This window comes from Loa loa, assembly GCF_000183805.2.
Source record: "Loa loa unplaced genomic scaffold supercont3.3, whole genome shotgun sequence".
NCBI classification, from domain to species: domain Eukaryota; kingdom Metazoa; phylum Nematoda; class Chromadorea; order Rhabditida; family Onchocercidae; genus Loa; species Loa loa.
The window spans coordinates 401,158-422,886 of record NW_018108183.1 but is presented as its reverse complement, the minus strand read 5'-3'; the positions used below and the strand labels follow the sequence as shown (position 1 = coordinate 422,886).

Below are 21,729 nucleotides of genomic sequence, written 5' to 3'. Positions count from 1 at the left end.
GTTAGATAAAGCTTTAATCCAAATCAATGCATTTATTTCAGACGTAAATACTAGTTGATTAATTTAAGTACACTTCTGTTTTGAACACAAGCACATTTCAGTACATTGAAATTATTCGGTCACTACGGACCGAATCGTTAAAGAGGCGTACCATCGGTCAGTTAGAGTGTGCCCAACAGAATTTGAATAACAATAAGCGGATGGCTTATGAAAAGATCGAAACAGATATTTGGACAAGAATGCGAAAGCTGGATGATGACATGAAAAGATGCACGAGGGAATATGTAAATTTTTGTCGAGGTATTGTTTTTCCCCATTTCACTGTTTTCTTAATAATGTGTCCATGGTATTACCTTTTTTGTTCCAGAAGCAGATATATCATTCTGAAAGATTCTATTAACAAGAACTGTCTTTGCAACCCTTCTAAAGTAAAGCTGAAACATTATCTCTTTGCATTCTATGAATAACAACGGTTAAAGAATGTACGAATGTGGAGGCAAGAGGGAAGAGATATAGGTCTTCAATCAACATCATGTCCATCAAAAAATTATACTGCGATATTTTTTACTCTTTCTGCATATATTTTAATCATTTCAGAATTTGAACGAAGTAGGGAACGAGAACGGAGGAAACGAAAGCGTTTTCCAGTGGCCAATGTAATTGAGCGGTTATTGGGTGATGCGGTGTGCTCGTTGATCGATCCATATAATGAAAATGTTGACGAGGATCTGTATGTTTGCGAACAAGCTTTAAAAGCTGTAAATGGACGAGAGAACTAGCAGTACTTTTATCTACATTTTCTACGCTGTGTAAAGTTTGTATTTCTCATCAACATTTCTGTACTTTAAAGTTTTGTGAGATTTTACATGTTTTACGAGCGAGGCTTGAATTTTTTTCCAATATGCAAAAGTACGACAAAATTAGCATGGATGCAAGGTAAAAGATAAGAAATGTGATCTTCAAGTATTGAAGAAAAATCGATTTTTGCTTCACAGCACTTTCTAATCGTTATCTGGTGTTGTTATCACTTTTTGCCCATATATTAATGTCCGTCTCTAATTTAGGCAATAGAAAGAAGTCTTGAACATGTGCTAGAAATAAATCAATTAAGAAGATATGCTCAATTAAAAGGAAAAAATGAATTTCAATGAGAAAGGGTCTATTTCGCTTCATCGAAATGATAGCTTTTCGACATTTTGTAACACATGGAAACTATTCAGCGACTCAAGTTAGCAAAATTATGAATTAATTTTTCATACTCATGGAATGTTAATTTGTTGCCGCTCTTTTCTTTAATGCTGATTAATGTTGCAGGTTATTACAATGATTAGAAGTCGCATTTTCTAATAAATTGGGCGTATTGAGACAGTGAACTTAGCATGCGAGTTTGAGATTGGATCCTGTTTCGCCTGGACATATTGCTTATTCCTCATTCCAAAGATCATATCACTTATTGAAATGTACTTGGCATTTGCTCAGGATCATAAGATTACCGAATTAATTATTAATGTTAAGAAATTATCTTTTTTGTTCTAGTTAACTAGGGTTAAACCCATACTATTGCATCATTTCGGTTTCTTTAATTTGTCCGATTCATATTGATTATGCTTCCACTCTTATCTGCATATTCTTGTTACGCCAAGCGAAAGATTATTTGGCAGTGATTAATAATTGTTCAACCATCAAGGGACGTGGAGATATGATTAGTGTAAAAAATATACCGATTGATTTCATCGGGTATTCCGAAAAAATAGAGAAAGCCAGTTTTTCGTCAAATAGTGTAATTTTTCGAGAAGCAGTATACATTATTGAAAGTTTATCTACGAACTCTTCCATGTTTTGCAATGCTTTACCAGTTTTTATTTTGGATTTTCTTTTGGACTGGCTGCTGCAATGAAATGAATTTCATTTACCAAGCAACTGTCGCATGAAATATTGCCTTGTGTGAGTATATCAAATTGTTTTTAGCAGAAACTACAAATTGTTGTCTTTAACTCTTACTATGTTTGCATATTTTTTCATGTTTATTACTTATAAAGATAGAAGATGAACTCATTGCATACTGTTTATCTCTGAAGTTTTCACATCCTCATTTTGTTTAGATGTTTAAGAAGTGCAGCAACTGATTGTCTCTAATAGCGTTTGTACATCCCACTCGGCATATTCGCTTGAAGCTAAAGTTGTTTAAAAAATAATAATCTAACTTGTATGGAATTGACCAAGTTAACTAGCTTAATTCCATATATACTAGATCATCCAATCCATCACGTCTTACCTCGACGATACATTATTGCACACTGTTTTTTTAGGCACCATGGAGAGAATTATTTCTTTTTTATTTGATATGTGATTTTACATGGTATGTATCAGAGAATTTTTTCGTCTTATAAATAAAGTAAAAGCATTTCATGAATCGATGATGTCCGTTTACCTATTCATTCCATATCAGTATATATCAGAAGCAAAGTGTGGAAGCAGCTTATCTCTCTTTTTTCTTTTGATGAGAGAAAAAATTTATTAGTTGGGTGAAGAAAGCAATTTTTCTTGTTAATTTCGATTTGTGTTCTTGCCAGAGTAGCCGTTACTGTTTTCATTGGACCTAGCAGGTGAAGCAGTATAATTTTGTGGGGTGTGGGGTTGTGCTTTCTGGAGCGGTAATATAAGTGCTCGTGGGGTGGTGTCGTGCTGGTTACACTACGGTAGTTATACTACGCATTTAACATTAAGTCTACAGCGATTCAAAACATTTCTACTTAGAAATGACATTTATAGAAGTTAGATTTTCAGGATGAGTGGGAAAGATGAGGTGCAGTCTAACGAGCTCCAAAGGTTGATTTCTGATGGTATGACTCTTGTTTGTGCAGAAAATAATGCAAACTCACCGTCATCACAACCTGAACCTCTAGCAGTAGTTGATATTACGGATGACTTTTTTATGGAATGTAAAAGTGAGTTTCAGTTTTTGCTTATTTTCTTGGGAAGATTTAATACTTTTAAATTTTATCGAGAAAAAAATCAGATTGGAAGAGTAGAAGAAGGGAGGAAAAGTATTGATTGAAGTATTCAAAGTCAGTTTAAAGGAGAAGGAAGAAAGTAAAGAGGGAGTTCAGTTTGCCGCCCACATGTGGATTATTCATTTGTTGAGCAAACATATTTATGATGTAAATAATGCAACGTATCAGTAGAATGTGTATCATTACTAATTATTTTACATAAATTTTTAGAATTAAATGATGGAGAACTGGTAATGGCCGATGATTTTCAATTATCAGAGGCAATGAGTGCAATAGGTTGGTTTCTTATTTGCATGTTTTGATTTGATCATACTCGGTATCACCATTTGACAGCTAGGTTGTGAAGAGCGTTGCAAAACTTTTTGTTAAATTCCAAAGCAGTTCTTGATTATTTGAAACGGTAATGTGATGGTTCGAAAATTTCCATTCGCAAAGTTTAATTTTTTCATTTTGCTTTGAAATTATTAAGATTGTTAGGAATCCATACTTTCTGGATTCATTGTGGATTTTGGTTGATTTTTTTGCAAAGGATTCACAGCATTTAAAAGGAAACGTTATAGAACTTATGGATCCAAAGATGGATATTGGGATGAAACCTTTTGATCCGTCGATAGCTTTTGAAAGTTTAATTGCAACTGGTCGCCTGAACATCACCAATATGGATGAACGGGAAATGATAGCAACAATGGATGCTATGTTAGCTTCACTCATTTCGTGGCTTGAGGGAAATTCCATTGCACAAACGGTGAGCATTAAAGTCTTTCGGTAAGAAATACATTTCCACGAAATTTTTTATGTTTCTTTTTTCTTTTTTACATGAAAACATAGCTCTACATCGTTACTATGTTGCTAGAATTTATTTAAGAAAACACATGGATGTCAAGTGTTAATTCAAGCTTTATGTACTTTTATTTTATTACTTAAATTTATCTTCATGGCAATTATATCGTGAGAAGACTCCGCCATTATTTCCCATTTCTAAAATATTATATTCCATTGTAGTGATCGTGTTTTGCAGTTGCTAACATGCGTTTTCTTAAATCACATGGATTCAGTAACCGATTCTGTGTTATCAGCTTTTTCATATGGTGTCTTGGAGCTTACAACAGTTTTTCGTCATATTATACAAATGGCGTCTGTTTATGAAGAAGTACATATTCCCTACTTTATTTGAAATAGTTACTGTTGCGTTTTCTTCAGGGTCGTTAAAAAAAAATACTTTTGATGGGGAGCAAAAAGATGATATTCTCTTGAGTTATTGTAGTAATTTTCAGGATCCATACATAAAGATAGTTTCACCAGAACCTTACAAGCTGAAGGTAGTACAACAGCCTTTCATTTCTAGCAAAGCTAAGTCTGTTCGATGCGAGTACTTAAAGTTAACGTTGTTGATAATTAGAAATTTCAACTCTAGGTATCATGCTACCCCTGCAATGGATGTAATGACTTTCTAAGAACCTACTATTCACTTGTTGACTTTTTTCTTCTGCTTCTTATCAGAAAACCTTTATTATTTGTTATTCTGGTTGCTGTCCTGTGTCAAGGAAAAGACTTTGCAGTGATGAACATATGGTGCAGATCATTTTTAGTGTCAGCGGCGATAAAAATATATGGATTTTGTGAGACCTGAAACTAATTCATTTAGGAAGATTTTAATGGGTATGCAGCACAGTTTCATTTGTTGCCAATACCTAAGTTGACGAGCTCACTGAAAGCAGCTGAAATTGATTTGCAAAGAAGAATAAAGGTGGGCTTATTCCATTGTCCTATGACAATCATCGATTCATAAATTGTTAATTTGTTCAAGGAAACTTGGTTTTCAGTAAAGGAAAAAATTGTGAAACCAAAGTATAATCTATTTTTGGATATAAAAGATGTCGAAACTAGACGATTTCGGCAACAGATTTCAATTATTTATAGAAGTAAAAAGGTTGAAACCGGTGTATTTACATTAGCAGCTTGTAATTATGCCAAGACATTATTCATTATCGAAGGATTGCTTTTTGTTGCAGCAAAAACCAGCTAATCAGGAATTATTGGATGCCGTGTTATATCGCATACAGTTCATTCGCTTTATGCTTCTTTCACTTAGTTTATTGGTTCAGTCTCCTACGAATTCTTGTTCCCGATCAAATTCGTGTAATTGCTTCAGGTATGCCAAAGATTCTGGGAAATAGGTGTCTTTTACTCATTACTTGACATAGACATATAATTTATGAAAAAGACCTATTCTATTCTGTTTTTTCATCCACTAATTAGATTTCGTATGTTGAGCAATTCTTTCTTGTGGAAAAGTTATAATTTCCTTCTTCATTATCGATTCAATGAATTTGAGTTCTTATTTAATAAAAAGGTAGCAAGCTGTAGGCCCAATCTGGAGGAATGTGCTTTACATCTGAACATTGTTTGTTTATTATTGGACAAGATGGAATCAACTATGTCTTTGGGGTTACAACCACTGGAAAAGGATGATGGTATTTTATATATTGCTTCTATTTTTTGGTTTTAATTTTCCATTTGGAAATTTTTTCTGAAATTTTGATAATATTTTCTCAGATAAAGTTTGTTGTATTTCTGAATTCTACTGAAATATTCAGCTGTTCATTTTTTTTATACGGACACTACTTATTCAAATTTACACTGCTTATTCAAATTTCTGAAAACTGCTTTTTTGAACAGTTACGTGATACCAACTTTCATTTCGCTTAATTCATTCGCTTATCAGACTTTCGATATTTTTGGCAACGAGTTATTGCAAATTTCACTTATTTTGACGTTTTTATTTCTCTAGAAGATTATGCTTGGTTACCAGCATTCGAGCCCGACATAAATCGAAGGCAGTTACCGCCAACATTTCCACGTATTACAAAGATGATAAATCGAGCGGAAACTATGCGATATTTAAAAAAGCTTTGTTCGAAAATTTCATCCATCACAACCGAATTGCCTGCAAAAGTTTCCAATATTGAAGATATCATTGTAATTTTTTTATTTGTTGTGAGAATAAGAGTTACCAAAGAGAGTATAATTTGTTAGAGTTTTTCAACTTTATTAAAAACTGTATGATCTTGAATATTGTTCCTATTCCTTTGATTTACTTCCAAAAATTCCTATTCGCCTTTCTCTGCTCTCATTTTAAACTGAGATTAGGAACAGTGAAATAAGCTTTATCATTGTGCTAAATAGTACATAAAAATTTGTTTAATCATGTTCTACGATTATAAAACTATGTCAGATTAGAAACTAGAGAATTATATATATGATTGGTTTAAAATTTTGTGACCTATCAATTTTTCAGGATTATTTGCGAACCTTTAGTTTAGCAGACAGTTGTGTTTTAACCCGTTCGCTACTGCAGATGGTCCTGTTTCCTAGTGATGACAATATTTTGGGACGTGTGCAGCTCTCCACTGTTATCGTTGATTCAATTCGCATGTTTGCTGCACCACCAGTGCTTGATTCAGTGTAACTTAATTCTTGCTCTTTTGAAATACCAGTGTTCTTATTCTATTTTCGATAAATTTCGAAACAATTCTGCAAAATTTTTTTGGGTAGATCTGTTTTTTGTGCATAAAAACCAGAGGTTTTTCTATTTTTTTACATAGTGTGAAATTCAAAGAAGTTTTCTGTGCTTATCATTAGGTAAGCATTGTTATTGCAACACTTGTTGGCTTGAGTAGTCTTGAATTGTTGCAGGAGTCAAGCGTTTAGCGTAGAACAATGTCGTGAATGCTGGGAAGAATTTGTGAACGATTCAGTGAAAGTTTTCCTTGGTGTAATTCAAATGTTTGGACTGAATCCAGCTAGACAACGCGAAAAAATTGTTTGCTGTATTGAGGATTTTTCAACATTACAAGCTGAGGTTATTCTTACTTTGTAGAATGGCTTCCAAACCCATTTTGGTAATTTGGAGCTGTTGGAAAACTCGCAAGCCTAGTAGTTGACTAATGGGATCTAATAGTAGTGGGTGTTTTTATTTGATTCCTGAAGCTCAATTCAGCTTGATAAAGTGACCAGCAACAAACGCTATTGTCTATTTTCAGTCAGTGTCGAGGTGGGTCAAAGTATGGCTTGATACTTTGAAAGTATCAAGTCAAAAGTATCAACCGGTATTTTACATTTGTTCAAACTGTATATGCTTCATGGCATTGGAAAAGTTTTTTAAATAAAGCAGTTCACTAAGGAAGTTGAACGTATGTCAAGTCATATTATTTAAAATATGCCGTATATGTATGTTTTCTTAGGCTGAACGTGCGGAGAATGCATTTGATTTGTACTACTTTGGCCAGGAAGCAACGATAAATCTCTCGTTGACGTCTTTCGTGATGTTGCATACACTATCTCTTATAAAATATCATTTCTTTCTATCGTTTTACCTCGATCTCTTCGCCTCATTTGAGTACTCGTATGTTTATTGGTGAGTGTTGCTTCTAGTTTTTTCCCTCAATTATTGGTCTTTTTATAACTGAAATTTTTCTTGAAATAAATCCTGTAGAATTAGATTCAATCCAGCCGTCTGATTTCCTTCAGCTACAAATCCGTCTAATTTCCTTCAGCTACAAAAATAGCATGGATTTTCTTCTCAGATTTGCTGCGGGTAGGATGAATAACTTCTCGATTTTAAAATAAAAAATTCTGATGAAGAAATTTGTTGCTTTTTGCTAGTGTGCGAAGGATAATAGAATTAACTAGTACAAGAAGTTATTAAATCATTTCGCTGGTTTTAGTTTTTTGTATTACTTGCTGCATTTGTTCTTTATTTCTGAAAAAATTGACTTCTTTTACAGGTATTTAAGTGAAATTGTATTTAAATGGTTAGTGAATACATTAGATCGTTCTGTCACGCTCGTAGCTGCTGGAGAGAAAAGGAGTAAGCTTTTATGCACTTTTTGAGATATGTACATATATACATATATCTCTTTGAGTTATATATATATATGGAGAGAGGGAGAGAAATAGATAGATTTATTTATTTATTTATTTGTTTTATTTATTTATTCATTCATTCATATTCAAATCTATATAATGTACAATGTACCCATAGCTTTTACTGAGTAAAAAATACATTGTGATCCGGTAGAAGGATGACAGTCAAGGAAGAATTGTGATGTTTTATTTGAAATTCAAATTAAAAAATAATGTTAAACAAGTAAGTTTGCAGTGTCGAAAGTGCGGAAGAAAAGTGATCGCAAGAAACTGGCAAAATGTAAGAAAGAAATTGAAATGAAGAAGAAAGCTGTAGAAAAGCAGAGATTTTTATTATTCTATCGAGCACAAGCCAAAGTAGCCGAAGCATTCTTTATGGTTAGCTATTTCTGTGCATTGTCTGGTCTTTCAATGCTACATAATCGGTATATGTAACGTTTCCTTGTGCCTAAGTAAGACTTCGTGTCTTATTTCTACGTGTGTTTAATTTGGCATAGAATATGTGGTGGTACAAAAGGGATGAGAATCTGAACTGCACTTTTGTTGTGTGGATTAATCCATAATTGTTCCGATATGTAAGCAGAGGATGTGCGAATGTATTATAGGCAGCAGTTGCTTTGATAGCAGCAGGTAAGATTCGAATGCCTTTATCGAATACGGAACAATCTCGTTTCGAGCATCGCATGTCACCCTTTTCGTCGCTCAACTCTGTTACTTTTCGCATCGCTCTTTTTGTCGAATATGCTCAGTATATTCACATCTCAAGGTTACTTTTAGGTGTAATTTCCGATGGCATAAACATTTTTCAAAATTGATACTCCGTATAAGACTGAATAAAATAAAATAATCTGAGGATTAGGCTTTTATGCAGGGAAAATCAGAGTTCGGAAATACGGATAAACGAACTAAGGATAAACACTTTATAGAACAATGAATTTTACCTCACTTTCAGTAATCTTTTCTTTAAGAAATTTATCGTATGCTTTCTGATTTACCCTTAGATTTATGAAATTTTTAAAGACAGGGAAAGAAAATTCCTCTCATCATTTCAATTAGAGAATGAGCTAGCATTTGATAAGTTTTTGAACATTGGTTTCTGGAGCGATTTGAAATAATAATTCCTTGTTTTTAGTGTTGAGTTGTAGTTTTAACTGAACTTCAGGGTAGAATCGTTGCGAGCGCTTGGTGGAGCTAAATGCTTCTCAATTGCAGCGGATGCGTTTGATTGGGCTCGAGGTGAGTTGGAAAGTTTGAGTGGTAATGATGAGATCGCTCAGGAAGCTGCTGCTATTGCCCGAATATGTAAAAATAATGCTGTTGTTTCGCGAATAATCTCTTCAGGCAGTAAAAATGAGGTAAATTTAGTGATCTATTAGTGACTATCATGTAATATATTAAATTCAATTATTTAAATCGTGACTAAGATAAATAAGAGCAGGAAAAAGGGAATCTTTTACTTTGCTTTATTATAATTTTTGTTTCGGATTCAAGATCTTGACCGATAACTTTAAAAGTATCATAACGTTTTCAATGGAAGAGGCACTTACTTTGATCTTTTGGCTTGTTCTCTAACTTGTTAATTTCAAGGCATTCAATTAAGTTGAAGCAATTCAATTCTTACGAAATATGGATTTAGCAGTGAAGATGCTCTTTATTCCTTACAATCGTATTTCATCGTTTTTTCAGTCTCAGATCGGTTTCGTATTCAATGGTGACTCATCATACATGTATCCTTTGCTCAAAATTACTTGATCAAATGCAGCAGCGATGGATTTTTCTCCCTTTTCATTTTTTTGCGTTAATTTAATGTTGCTGGAATTAATATTTTGATATTCTTCTGCAACATATTAGTGTTCATCAAATCTGATGAATATTCTCTTGTATAATTTGTTTTGTGCCACTTTTTATGAAAATCCAATGCTTAAGTGTTGATTTTCCTTTTTCCATGGAACTTTTCACTCAATTCGTGTGAAGTGAAAATAGAATGTTGTATTCAGATGGTTCACATCAGACTTAACTTTGAAATTTACTCTCGACAACAAAGATGTTTATTGCGACTGATTCCTTGATAGTAATGTATTTGTGCGCCGAATATGAATACGTAAGCATTTTCCATTTGATTTATTAATAATTGGAATTTGAAATTCAGGATGAATTTTGCAGGTTTCGATATGTTTTTCACATTTATAAAGGCTTCCTATGCTTGTTCGGTGGTACTGATATGAAAATATGCTACAGTATCGCATCGTAAAATGATGTTCAACATATCAGATAATATTGTATTTTGTAGAAATTGTTTTTGGAGTTTATTTCATAGGAATTTGGTTTTCATTTCTGGTAAAGCTTCCTTGGTAAACGGGTGCAAATACGCTACTTGTACATTTCTATCTGGAAAGCTTTTTTAGCTGAATTTTTTCAAATGAAGCTACGTAATAAGCTGAAATTAAGTCTTCACTCTTCACTGCTAGCTATTACTGCATTTCCGTTATATTTTGTTTTCAACTTTGTTTATTTGCTCATTTATATTAGGATATTTTTGAGTTGAACTGTTTAAGGTGTCTTATCGAGTAGTTCATAGAATTTTTAAACTATGATTTTCAATTGTTTGAAATGGTAATATTTCTAGTTTTTTGCTTTGAATATTTTAATTTGAATATGGGTGGAATGGGCTGGAATTTGTCACTTCTGATTCTTCGCTGTCGTTGATTCAGAAGTGATATTTGATTCGCGTGGGAGGGAAGCAGATTTGTCGATTGTGATGGCGATTGGTGTTAGAAGGTGTTAAAGGTTGATGCAAAATCGGTATGATAGTATTTACCTGTTACTCTGTCCTTTCTGTGCAATAGTTTTCGTTTAGAGGTTACTTACACATGATGTTAAAATAAAAGTATTTTACACACTGATTTTATTAGTAGTAACCAGCATAGTGTTCGTCATCATCATTGCTGAATTACTGGATCGTTGAAAGAATCAAGAATCATCAAAATTACCTGTCGTTTTGTTGTTGATTCTGAGAAGGAAGGATGGGGAGTGTATTAATAGTCGATTGTTCTGAAATTCTTTGAAACTGTATTGGAATATGTTTTCGAATGAGATTCTCAAGTATTCATTTAGGACTTTTGAGTAATTAGATTATAGCAATCTATGTGGGTGTACGAAAAGGCAGATTTTGTCTACGTGATTAAGTCAAGGCAGTTTTTCAAAAAATCCTCCGAAACAGGTCGTTGTCTTACACGATAGTTTCCAATAGAGTCGTCTTATGTGGATTTTCTTCGAAGTTAACTTCCCAGTAGTGCTTAAGACAAACATAGAATCACGCTCACTGATTGAATCTTCGAGTAGACACTATTGGTGCTATGTCCAAATCTGTATTTCTTCGACGATTTGGTGTGACATTCCGGCATTGTTTACGACCGCATATATCAGTGGTGAAAGAACCGGATATTGATTCGCTTCAAAAGGCTACTGTTCATCCGTTTGTTCTTCTGTAAGTTTCTATTGCATCAGTTAGTGCATAGACATTTTTCCAGCTAAAAAGATAAAAAGATTTCGCAAGTTCGTTTTCCAATGTATATTTATTATAGCTTACAAATTACGCTTGCAAATTTCTTTTTAAAAGACTCATTTAATGCAAGCCTGACAACATCACAAACCGTATTTTTGGGACATAATAAATTGTATTTTTTTCTGCTAAAGCGTCGTGTTTTAATATTACAGAACAACGTAAGCTGGATTTTGAACATCAGCCAAAACTTGAGCATTATTTAGAGCTATATTGATGCACTTTACAGTTCTTCAGACATATATTTCTACTCCAGGGACTATGTGGATGATACATTGAAGGAGAGCGATTACTTCGGTTTCAAGAAGATGATTAAAATAGACGATTTGTTTCATGCACGTGCACACTATGGCCACAAGGTAAGTTAATAACATTTCAAATGAAAAGATTACGTCATAATGAAAAGAGATTACGTCTTCTCGTGTAATAAAAAAGGTTAGGGAAGAAATTATGGAAAAATGGGAGACCAGGTTAAGAACCTTCTTGCTAAACTTCATTGAGGGAAGATTCTTTGATAACGTTATACTGAACGCTGTTTTTACAGGTCGGAACAGTGAACGAAAGAATGAAATGGTCATTATTTGGCGAGCGTTTAGGCGTTTGCATTTTTGATTTACAGAAAACGCGTGAATGCTTGATTACGGCATTAAATTTTGTCGCTCATATGGCAATGCGTGGTGGAATGTTCTTATTCATTACGACGGGAAGGTGAAGAAATTAGAACTCCGAAGCGATTCTGGTGTGCAAATCGATCGTCTGACTTTGGTATAGGGACGAGTGACTAATCAAACTATCTAGTAGCTAGTTCCCTTTGAAGTTTTCCTCAGAATAGCTGTAGTACGTAATAAAGCAGTCATATTCGACAAAGCAAATGAACAGAAAGGAATTGTGGGACGAAACGTCGTCAACTCAAACTGTCAGTGAGTATGACGTCCCGCTTGCTTAAACGAAGCGTAGACATTGAATGTGTGCTCCAAGTAGATCACTTATGATAAGGAAAACTGGCGCTGTGGGATGAACCAAATACTGAGTATAAGTCTCCGCTCAGGCCATCCATTTTTAGGGCTGATTTAAAATCAATTGGTCAAGGAAGCGTAAGGTTTCATGCTGCGCTGGATGATCCAGTTTAGAACTATTTCTGAAATCAACTACATGTAAGTGTAATATTTGTTTCTCCAGAAATAATATGTTAATGGTCGAGCGAAAAGCTCTAGAAATAGACGAGTTTGCGCACGTACGTGGTTGGAAAGAAGATACCTTACTTAATGCGAAAGCATTATTTGGTGCACCGATACGTCTACCCGACACGATCATATTCCTTTCGACGCTAACATCGGTTTGTTTTCTTCCATTTTGATACTGTTTTTCTCTTTTTGTTCTGTGTTCGCTGTTCTTCTCTAATTTCATGTTGATGCTGTATGACATGTCGAGAGGAATACGAAAAGATATTGGAAACCCAATCTAATTTTTAAAACTTGGACTATATTTTAAATGATCCCACAAATAAAATGTCAAATACTTTACGAGAATAACCACTTTTTTCTCCAATCTCTCAATCTTACACGGCGAAGAATTTCATCGCATGATGTTTCTACAGTTTTTTTTTGAACTCGAAAGAAAACGTCGTAGAGTACAGTATGAAGTTATCGTTTAAAATAATATATGAAACAAGCACTCTTTTATGAAATTCAATTTCCATAAAAAGTATTCCAGATATTAGAAACCCATCCAGCGGTACGCGAAGCAGCAAAAATGGTAATTCCAACGGTTGGTGTCGTGGATTCCAATGCTGACCCTACTTATATTACATATCCAATTCCCGGAAATGATGATTCGACGTCCAGTGTACAGTATTTCATGGATTGTTTCGTTAAAGCCATTAAGATGGGGAAAGAATCACGGCGGTCGTTACTTGTTGACAATTAAAAATTCTGAGTTGGACGTGACATTGCATAGGATTTCTTTCCATCAGAAGCACGTTTAGAGCTAAACATTGTTGCACATCTGACTGCTTTGAAAGTCAAGTCATGCACTTCTATCAGTGTTACCGGTATATTGATGTTAATTACCAGTCTATTAACTAACTTGCTGTTGCTATTTTTGTACTTTTTATGCTTTACTGACAGTATCGGAGATAACATACTGGAGGACTGACAAAATCAGCACAAAGCATATCAGCAGAGGCAACCAAATCACAGTTTGAGGTTCTATGACGTGATGTTTCTACAGTTTTTTTTTTTTTGAAAAAAACTAGACTCACTGGAAAAAAATCACAATAGTTATCAGTTATTTTTCTTCTTTTTCTTGTCCTTTACTGGAGCGGCAGTCTGAAAGTCATCTTATGAGTATGAGATATCGTACCAAAAATCAATATCCATAACCAGCATCAAAGCAGATCAGTTCAATAAAAGATCACAAACTGTCGTGATACAACAAGAAACTTACTGTCCCAAGAACAATCCGTTTTTTCTCATCCTCATCTATCTCGATTGATGGATGTTCTACACCTGTTAAGCGATTTCGCAATAATTTCTGCTTCATGAACTAAAAAAGAATGAGTCTATCAAAGAAATACTGGCTCGTCAACCTAATCCCGAAAATAATCGAAATTACATGATTAAGGGGATTAAAAGAATGACAAGGTTTACTTTAACTTTTCCTAGGAACGGCAGAAATGCTTCTCCCAACTTCGTCTCGAGTCTAAACCTGACTTCAAAAACCGAAGTAATACATCGGTAAAACTCCGAAAATCATAATGCAAATTTTTGGATTACCGGAACTAAAGCTATATTCAAACAAAATTTCCACAATATCCAACAAACGGCGTGACGAAATCTTGTAAGTGAAATTAAAGCAATGAAGAGGATATAAGCTAACAATGGACAACGTAAAACAAAAAAAGTTTCAGCACCTACACAATGGACAGTGCCAAAGACTAGCCATACCTCCATGATAGCCCCGATGGAGCTTACAAAACTCCTCCCTAATAATCCTTATATATATATACATGAAAAAATCCCGAGAGTTTTTACAACCGGATAGATCCTCTTCGCTTATTCTCCACGACTGAACCGCAAACGACGACATCGCATATCCGCACCATTGGATAACAAACTACGATATTCTTCTATTTGTTAAATACATTTCCCTTAACGTATTCCCAACTCAACGACCTATCAACTAACCGACAGTCAAATTATTGTCCAAAGCAACGACAAGGAGTTTGTTAAAAAGCAAGTAATATAAACTCATTTATCACTATTTACCAATTCATCGTGTGACATATATATTTAATACCTTTTTTTTGCTGTTGACTAGTAATACTGTGCAAGAACAATATTACATCCCGAGTAAATCTATATCGCCGAGAAACGAGTTCAGCAGAAAAACAATTTCGCAACAAACCTACTTGTACTGTTTATTGAACCAAGAAGTAGTACAGCAACAGAAATAGTCAACTAGCTGAAAAACCTTAGAGAGAAAAGCAAATTGAATATTCGACCTGTTGAAGCAGTACCCGTCGACAACGCTGCTTGATTGCCAAAGCGAGATCTAGCCAAGTCCAATTTTTTTCATGATATTCACACAACGGGAAAACCAACTGAAATCGATCGACATCTTCAATGTTTTTCTCTTTGTTTCCCTAAAAAAGCAAAAGATAAAATTATAGAATATCAAAATCTGCAAAATAAGGGAAAACATTAGATCAATTACTATAAAAATTTAACTAACTTCTACCAGTGAAACCCAGTACTCCATTTATAAAGGTTTATAAAAGGTTCAGAAACACATTCGCTCATTTTTTTTGCAAAACGCTGAAGTAAATAAATGGGCAGATAAAATTTTCATTAGTAGCACAATACAAAATATTGCCTTGTATGAAACAATGAAAGGCACTTCAGGTATTTTGATATACAGGAAAACATTATTTTCTTGAGCTCGTTCCTTCATGCGATCAATATCATCACGTAAGTGACTGGAATCATTCGTTCGCCGAAATGAACCGTTCATCGCACCGCGTAACCATTGCCCAACTGATACACCCTACGAAGAAATGTAGTAAGTTGTCCACAGATTCATTAACTTTACAAGAAATTAGAACCATATTTTACTAGCTTCTATCATACCAGATCATGTATTAACTATTAATATACCAGACGATGATTTTTGTTTTCCTCATCTTTAAATACAATCTCCCGCCCGTATTCAACGAAAATCAGCTCAATAACCTTCTTGTTAGAGGAATTTTGCTTCTATCCAAGTTATTTATATAAAATGGACTTACAACTGAAAAGTAATACACAGATCAGATCCATTTACATAAAATCATTCTGGATTACGACAATCACGATTGTCAGGACCGAACGACAGTTCAGTGGGTAGAACATCGTTGGTGCAACTTTTTTTTTTTTGAAATCTTTAGCCTATTTTGAGCATTATTTTCACTTTTCAGTTGTAAGTCGACTTAATTCGACTTAAGTGTACGGATTTATAGACACGAAAAAATAGGATAGGAAACACTGTTCTTAGCAAAAAATGTTTAACATAACCAGAAACATAACAGATCCACTAAAAAAAGCTTTCTCGAAAATTAAAAAAAAAAACTACTTGATTGTTTTGCTGCTCTTCATTTGTGTCAAGATTCCGTTGGTCTTCTTTATCGATATTTCTACCAGGAAAAAAGTACTCCATCATTTTCTCGAAGAATCGATAAGTAATTTGAGCGTTCATGGGTGAAACATTAATCTCGAAATGTTCCTTGACGGAAATCCCACCAACTAAAATCATTCCCTTATCGAACGTTTTTGATAACCTAATACAGTGAAAAGGAAGGGAACTAAATAGTTAAACATCATCCGAAATTAAAAGAATGAAAGGAGAACTGAAGAAATGTCATCCAAAATAAACTTCAAACTGCTTCATGTGGAAGGTAATAGAGAAAACCGAGCCGAAGGATTTTAAAGGCCAATTTTTATTTCGCAGCATAAGACGAAGTATACCCGGTGCCTTCTCTCGACAAACAACACGAATTGATGCTGGTTGACGTTCAGTTTTCCTTCGTGGCGTATTTTGAGCTTGCAGGGTATGCTGGAAAAGCAGAGAAAGTTCGATGGGAATTTCTGACATCCCAGCAAAGTTAGTGCGCAATAAATAAAATACGAAATCAATTATTTTCAATTTTCATTTCCGAAAAAAAACTGATATGTTTTCTTAAGATCTTAAAACATTTTTTTTAATACAATGCTTCTTATGAGACTAAAATGTCAGTGCACACAGAATACAACTATTCCTAGTTTTTATCCCCACCATCAACGTAATTCTGCACGAGCAAAACAGCTAGCAAAAGAAGTTAGGAGTTACGAGTTCAGTTTTGTTCACAAAACAATTACCTTGTAAAGGGTATCTGGAAGTAGATTGGTAACTTGCACAGTTCCAATTTCTAACAAATGTTCACCAGAATTATCTATGCGCGCCGTACGTGTATACCTGCAGTTATATTTACAGAACGAACAATATCTTATTAAATGAAAATTGTTGTAAACAAATTCTTACAGAAAATTCCGTATTTGCATTTCTGCAAGCGCAATTTGTCCGTCACTTTCTGTAAGCCTCCAAATACAATCTTCAAAGCAAACTTCAAATCTGAAAAAATACGACTTTCGAAACAATGTTCAAATTTGGAAAAAGCCACTGAGTAATATGTGCAGCTGAAATTTGCAAATTTATTTCGAAATTAAAGCTTATCTACAAACGTTTACTTTGCCCATAACTTACAATTTGAATTACTAAAGTAAAAATACAACCTTCTAGCCACAGCGGCTTGCTCTTCTTCAGCAGCATTAACCAGTTGTCGCATCCTTTCCACTTGTTTTTCCTTATAACAACTGAAATCCAATGAAATGGAACACAATAGCATAGTATTACAAAAATTTTTAGAAGATGGATGAAGATCCTAATTTACATATTTACTGCCTGCGCTTATATTTTATGCCGAATCAGCATAAACTTGTTGCGAAGTTCAGCAGAATTAAATAAACTCCATAAGGCTTACCGTTTCGGCAAGTCTCACAAGTCCCACAGACTCTTACATGGAAATTATACTAATTTGTGCTAAAGGTTGAAACCTACCTAATAGTCATTGCCAATTCATCACATAGAACAATCTGATTTTTTTTCATTTCATCGATTTCTGCTGTTACAGTTTTGTTGGCCTCCAATATCCTAAAAAGTAATGAGTAATGAACGAAATAAATTAGTCTTTTACAAACTAAACTACAAGATAGCTAAAAAACGAGAAACTAAAGTAATGTAACAGCAAATCTGCTTTCAAACATTAATTTCCGTGTTGTTGTCTCCATTACTGCAGGACTTTCCAGAACCATTTGTTTCATACCACACTCATTTATTTCATCTCTCGTCCACATATTACTTTTCTTCAAACATGCAACTATTAAGGATATGGAAAAGGAACTTACGCAGTATCATTGCCAGACTCCTGCAACTGCCTGTTCAGGAAAAATAAACGTCTTTCCAATGAACGGATTACCGCAATAACATCTCGTAGTTCTGCCTATTTGTGAAAAATGATAATGAAGAATGCTTCAATGACACCAAAAAAAAAGAAAAAGAATCAAAGCAAGCCTGATGATTAGAATGATGTCTTCCTTCCTTTCAGTTGAAAAAAAAACTGAGGCAGAAATTCAATAAATAATGAATCGAATAAATTTTGTAAAGCAACTTCGACGTTTTCCTCCATGAAAGACAGACCTGCATGGAAAAAATAGCCGATTTCACTTCATCAACATCTTTAAGCTGCAACTCAAAACGCAGTCGCTGTCGCCGACGATCACTTTCTTTCTTTCGTGGATCCACAAATAAAACCAATTGGTTTATAATGTTCATCACCATCTGGTACTGTTCGGGATTCGTGCTGACCTGAAATTAGGGATAAATTGCACTGCAGTGAGATTGCAGGTCCTCACACTATGAATAATAAATGATGTGGAGATGAAAAAATAAATGAACAAAAACTGATACAGATAGATAAGAATAATTGAAAATCTTGCCTCTAGCATGTTATGTTTCAAGGTAAAGCAATCAACCGGTTCTGGTTGGCCCCAAATCCCGCCTGCTTCATTCGTATCGTTGATCTATGAAAATTGCAGGGTAATAAATTTGTAAAATGGACAAAAAACAACTACACCGTAATATTTCCGTATTGAATTTCTCCAAATTATAGTAACATTAACTTATTTTTCAATATATCCAACATATTTTTCACCGCAATGCAAAGCTCATAATTATCTTACTGTTTAAACACAAAAAATTGCTAAGAGCACATCACCGAAACAATCTCATTTACATACTACTTTATAAAGCATACCGAATAAGGAATGTCATGCATATCAAGATCCAATGTATCTGAAAAATAGCAAAAATACATTTGACAGCTACATCTCGAAACAACTCGTTGTAGCTGTAGTTTTCCCTCAGTTTGTGCCACATTACCATGATCTGAAATAAAGCTTGAATTCATGACGAGATACTAAGTAGCATTCCAAAAATTTCCAGAAAATTTTTCCGTCAAGAGAACTGATTCAATATATTCAACTCCAATCATTTGTTCCAAATTTTTTATTCAGTTTATAGAAATTGTTACACAGATAAAATCGAAAATAGCGAAAATAGCTAAATGAAAAACTGTTTACCAACAACTACACCACCCACAGCTTCTCCAGTGCTGATATAAGGATTCAAGCGATCACTGATATTAGGATCACTACACGTTTTTTCTTCAATGATATCCCGATTTAACCAGTGGAGTCCTTGTGGAATTGATTCCGAAGGAGAACTTGATGGGTTGAGATGCTGAGACATTACCAGAGGTGCGAAATACTAAAAATTTATCAATTTTCAGTTGATTTTTTTTTCTTCGTATAAAGACGACAAAGAGCACGCAATAAAATGTAAAATCGGCCTAAGCCACTACCTAAATTATGGTAAGTCTGTTTATGATGCCTCTGCAAAAAAAAAGTAGGAAAATAATACCTGCATTCCGGAAAGTGTTGCACACCATGACTTCTTACTCAACAACTGTGATTTTTTCCAAACTAATGCATAGATGCGCTGCGTTACAGATGCACGAGCAGCTGTTAGTAGAACAAATCCATCCTTTTCTTTTCCGCGTAAAACGGCTTGGCTATTAATAAGATCAACTGAAATGAGAAACACGTTTAAACTTATTTTTTATATCGAAAAATATGCGACTTACTTTGCCAGTTGATCAGCACTACATCATCAGCTGTACACAGTGCAATTCCTTGTAACATATCCGAAGGAATGTCAGTTGTCTGAAATGCATGCAAACACAAATCATAAATTATACACATGACGTAAGATGAAGTACTCCAAGAGGAATACTATTAAAACTATTAAAAAACTATTAAAACCAACTTTCATCTCTAACAACCGCGTCGGAATCTGCGAAGTCTACCTATATCCAGGGCATCTAGAAGAAAATATAAATATAACCATTACCATCTGTAGTGGGAATATGGAAGGAAACTTTCACAATAAGAATTATGCAGTGAAGAGATCAAATAAGGCTTTCCCCTTCAGCTTTACTTAGGAAAAAAAAGGATATCCATCATATCATTGAACAATAAATATTTCTGTAATAGAACAACAAAAAAGTGGACTTCTTCATCGTAAGCGACAAGTTTCGTACTCGCTTCGTCAATTAATCGCTGCAACATATCATTTTCCTCTGTTACCCGTCTATCAGAACCATATCGTGATCTGTAAATAGCTAACAAACATTTTCCACAGTCATCAAACTAAGTAAAACAAAACAAACCACTGCACGTCTTTCAAGACTTATAGATCTGTAGATAATTCAAGTGTAAAAAACAGTGAAGGTGTAAAATATTATTGATGTTGTTGAGGGCACTCAGTTTTAAGTATCTGTTTACTACTGTTGTTAAGTAAGGTATGTTGGATTACATTTTATGCAATGATATTTAGATTCTACAAACAAGAAGTTTTGTATCAATGCTAATGAAATGTTTCAGCAACATCGACAATACGGTATGCAAACGCCAGCAGTTATCGTGCTACAGTTGGAAAAAAGACCAAGCACTCACTGATTTGTTGCTTTTTCAGAATCAGACTGCAATCTTGAGACGGTTGACTTCGCCATATTCACACCATTTAAAGCAGCTGAAGGTGGCGGCAGAACTCCCGATTTCGTAAACTGTAATAAAAAATATCGTCGTAGCTTCTTAACTCGGAAATCCTTCAAAAAATTCATTGGTTGTTAAACTGCTGCTTTAACATCAAATTAAAAAAAAGAAACAAAACTTAGGACTAACACTTGGTGTCTTCAGGGCATCTGTTCCTAAAATACGTCGTAAAATATGGGCTTTATGAACCCCATCTGCAATGGCTAAGCACGTATCACGATTTTCCGGAGTCCATGAAGCACGCAGATCATGAATTGTAAGCCGGTGCACCGCTTCATCACTTTCCAACAATTTGATCTTCTTGTTACTGGAAGAATTAGTGTCATTCTGAAAACAAAAAACAAAATAAAACCCATGAATCCAGCAAATAACTTCACTACCAGATAATTAAGAAATAAATAATCGAAAAATCCTGAATAAAAATCGAGCTGATTACCAACACAAAATTAACTCGTCGCAATCATTTTGTCAGTACTTTACGGAATAATATGATTAGGTAAACAAAGTACGGTATTTTTGGTATCTTTGAAAAAGAAGTTGTAAGAAAAAACCTTAGATCGCGCCTCTCGTGTGTAAGACAACCGATCCAATCCAATAAAAAACGAATTGTCATCAATTGGAGTAGCAAAGTTTTGTGAATTAGCGCCAAAAAGATGAATCTGTGCATTTAAAAGCTGTGCTGAAACGTATAAAACTGACCATTTAGCAATTCGTCGTCTGCTGACTCCATCCTAAAACTATAAAAAATGATAATGTTATGCCAAACAGTCATTGGCATTTCAACCAAGTTAAAAAAACAAACAGTGCTTTTGTTACGCGAACTTCTTATCAATAAAATGTAGCAGCTATTTAAAAGTATTCGTAAGCAGGTATATAATACTGTATACATATATATATACATATATATATGTATATATATATACTTATATATATACACGTATATACATATACATATATATATATATATATATATATATATATATAT

The 21,729-nt window shown here is 34.2% G+C and overlaps 4 protein-coding genes across 4 annotated transcripts in view; 3 read left to right on the top strand and 1 right to left on the bottom strand.

Moving 5' to 3' along the window:
• LOAG_16427 (hypothetical protein) overlaps positions 1-2,402 on the top strand; it is a gene marked incomplete at its 5' end in the record, with an annotated part of 4,763 nt that extends 2,361 nt beyond the window's left edge. Inside the window, 4 exons of the mRNA XM_020449080.1 lie at positions 102-300; positions 598-814; positions 1,065-1,228; positions 1,315-2,402. Coding sequence (XP_020307451.1) covers positions 102-300; positions 598-779 — 381 coding nt within the window. The 3' untranslated portion in view covers positions 780-814; positions 1,065-1,228; positions 1,315-2,402. The remainder of the gene's footprint in view (positions 1-101; positions 301-597; positions 815-1,064; positions 1,229-1,314) is intronic.
• Positions 2,403-2,779: 377 nt separating this feature from the next.
• On the top strand, positions 2,780-10,207 carry LOAG_05100 (hypothetical protein). Its single transcript, XM_020446766.1, has 16 exons — positions 2,780-2,948; positions 3,225-3,290; positions 3,575-3,759; positions 4,033-4,164; positions 4,660-4,761; positions 5,027-5,166; positions 5,382-5,488; positions 5,806-5,993; positions 6,313-6,479; positions 6,711-6,876; positions 7,259-7,431; positions 7,802-7,884; positions 8,176-8,318; positions 8,546-8,706; positions 9,103-9,295; positions 9,627-10,207. The coding sequence occupies exons 1-16, from the start codon at positions 2,789-2,791 to the stop codon at positions 9,690-9,692; spliced, it is 2,232 nt and encodes a 743-aa protein (XP_020302931.1). The 5' UTR covers positions 2,780-2,788; the 3' UTR covers positions 9,693-10,207.
• A 1,089-nt stretch (positions 10,208-11,296) lies between these two features.
• On the top strand, positions 11,297-13,428 carry LOAG_05099 (28S ribosomal protein S2; the record flags this gene model as incomplete). Its single annotated transcript, XM_003140636.1, has 5 exons — positions 11,297-11,427; positions 11,759-11,861; positions 12,047-12,210; positions 12,682-12,838; positions 13,216-13,428. The coding sequence occupies 5 exons, from the start codon at positions 11,297-11,299 to the stop codon at positions 13,426-13,428; spliced, it is 768 nt and encodes a 255-aa protein (XP_003140684.1).
• A 356-nt stretch (positions 13,429-13,784) lies between these two features.
• The window catches only part of LOAG_16426 (UPF0378 protein), a gene marked incomplete at its 3' end in the record, with an annotated part of 20,143 nt that continues 12,198 nt past the window's right edge, over positions 13,785-21,729 (bottom strand). Inside the window, exons 31-50 of the mRNA XM_020449079.1 lie at positions 21,296-21,475; positions 20,874-21,071; positions 20,646-20,755; positions 20,202-20,301; positions 19,775-19,853; positions 19,552-19,718; positions 19,212-19,398; positions 18,887-19,017; positions 18,271-18,438; positions 17,979-18,073; positions 17,632-17,724; positions 17,307-17,387; positions 17,056-17,145; positions 16,893-16,989; positions 16,503-16,590; positions 16,111-16,280; positions 15,400-15,546; positions 15,005-15,145; positions 13,948-14,046; positions 13,785-13,829 (exon numbers count right to left, since the gene is read on the bottom strand). Coding sequence (XP_020307450.1) covers positions 13,785-13,829; positions 13,948-14,046; positions 15,005-15,145; positions 15,400-15,546; positions 16,111-16,280; positions 16,503-16,590; positions 16,893-16,989; positions 17,056-17,145; positions 17,307-17,387; positions 17,632-17,724; positions 17,979-18,073; positions 18,271-18,438; positions 18,887-19,017; positions 19,212-19,398; positions 19,552-19,718; positions 19,775-19,853; positions 20,202-20,301; positions 20,646-20,755; positions 20,874-21,071; positions 21,296-21,475 — 2,466 coding nt within the window. The remainder of the gene's footprint in view (positions 13,830-13,947; positions 14,047-15,004; positions 15,146-15,399; positions 15,547-16,110; positions 16,281-16,502; positions 16,591-16,892; positions 16,990-17,055; positions 17,146-17,306; positions 17,388-17,631; positions 17,725-17,978; positions 18,074-18,270; positions 18,439-18,886; positions 19,018-19,211; positions 19,399-19,551; positions 19,719-19,774; positions 19,854-20,201; positions 20,302-20,645; positions 20,756-20,873; positions 21,072-21,295; positions 21,476-21,729) is intronic.

What these genes read in the sequence shown, in the direction of transcription:
- LOAG_05100 (XM_020446766.1), top strand. Translation starts at nt 2,789, where the DNA reads ATGAGTGGGAAAGATGAGGTGCAGTCTAACGAGCTCCAAAGGTTGATT. An exon ending in AATTCGTGTAATTGCTTCAG is followed by an intron (nt 5,167 to 5,381) that starts GTATGCCAAAGA and finishes AGCAAGCTGTAG; the next exon opens with GCCCAATCTGGAGGAATGTG. An exon ending in ACCACTGGAAAAGGATGATG is followed by an intron (nt 5,489 to 5,805) that starts GTATTTTATATA and finishes TTATTTCTCTAG; the next exon opens with AAGATTATGCTTGGTTACCA.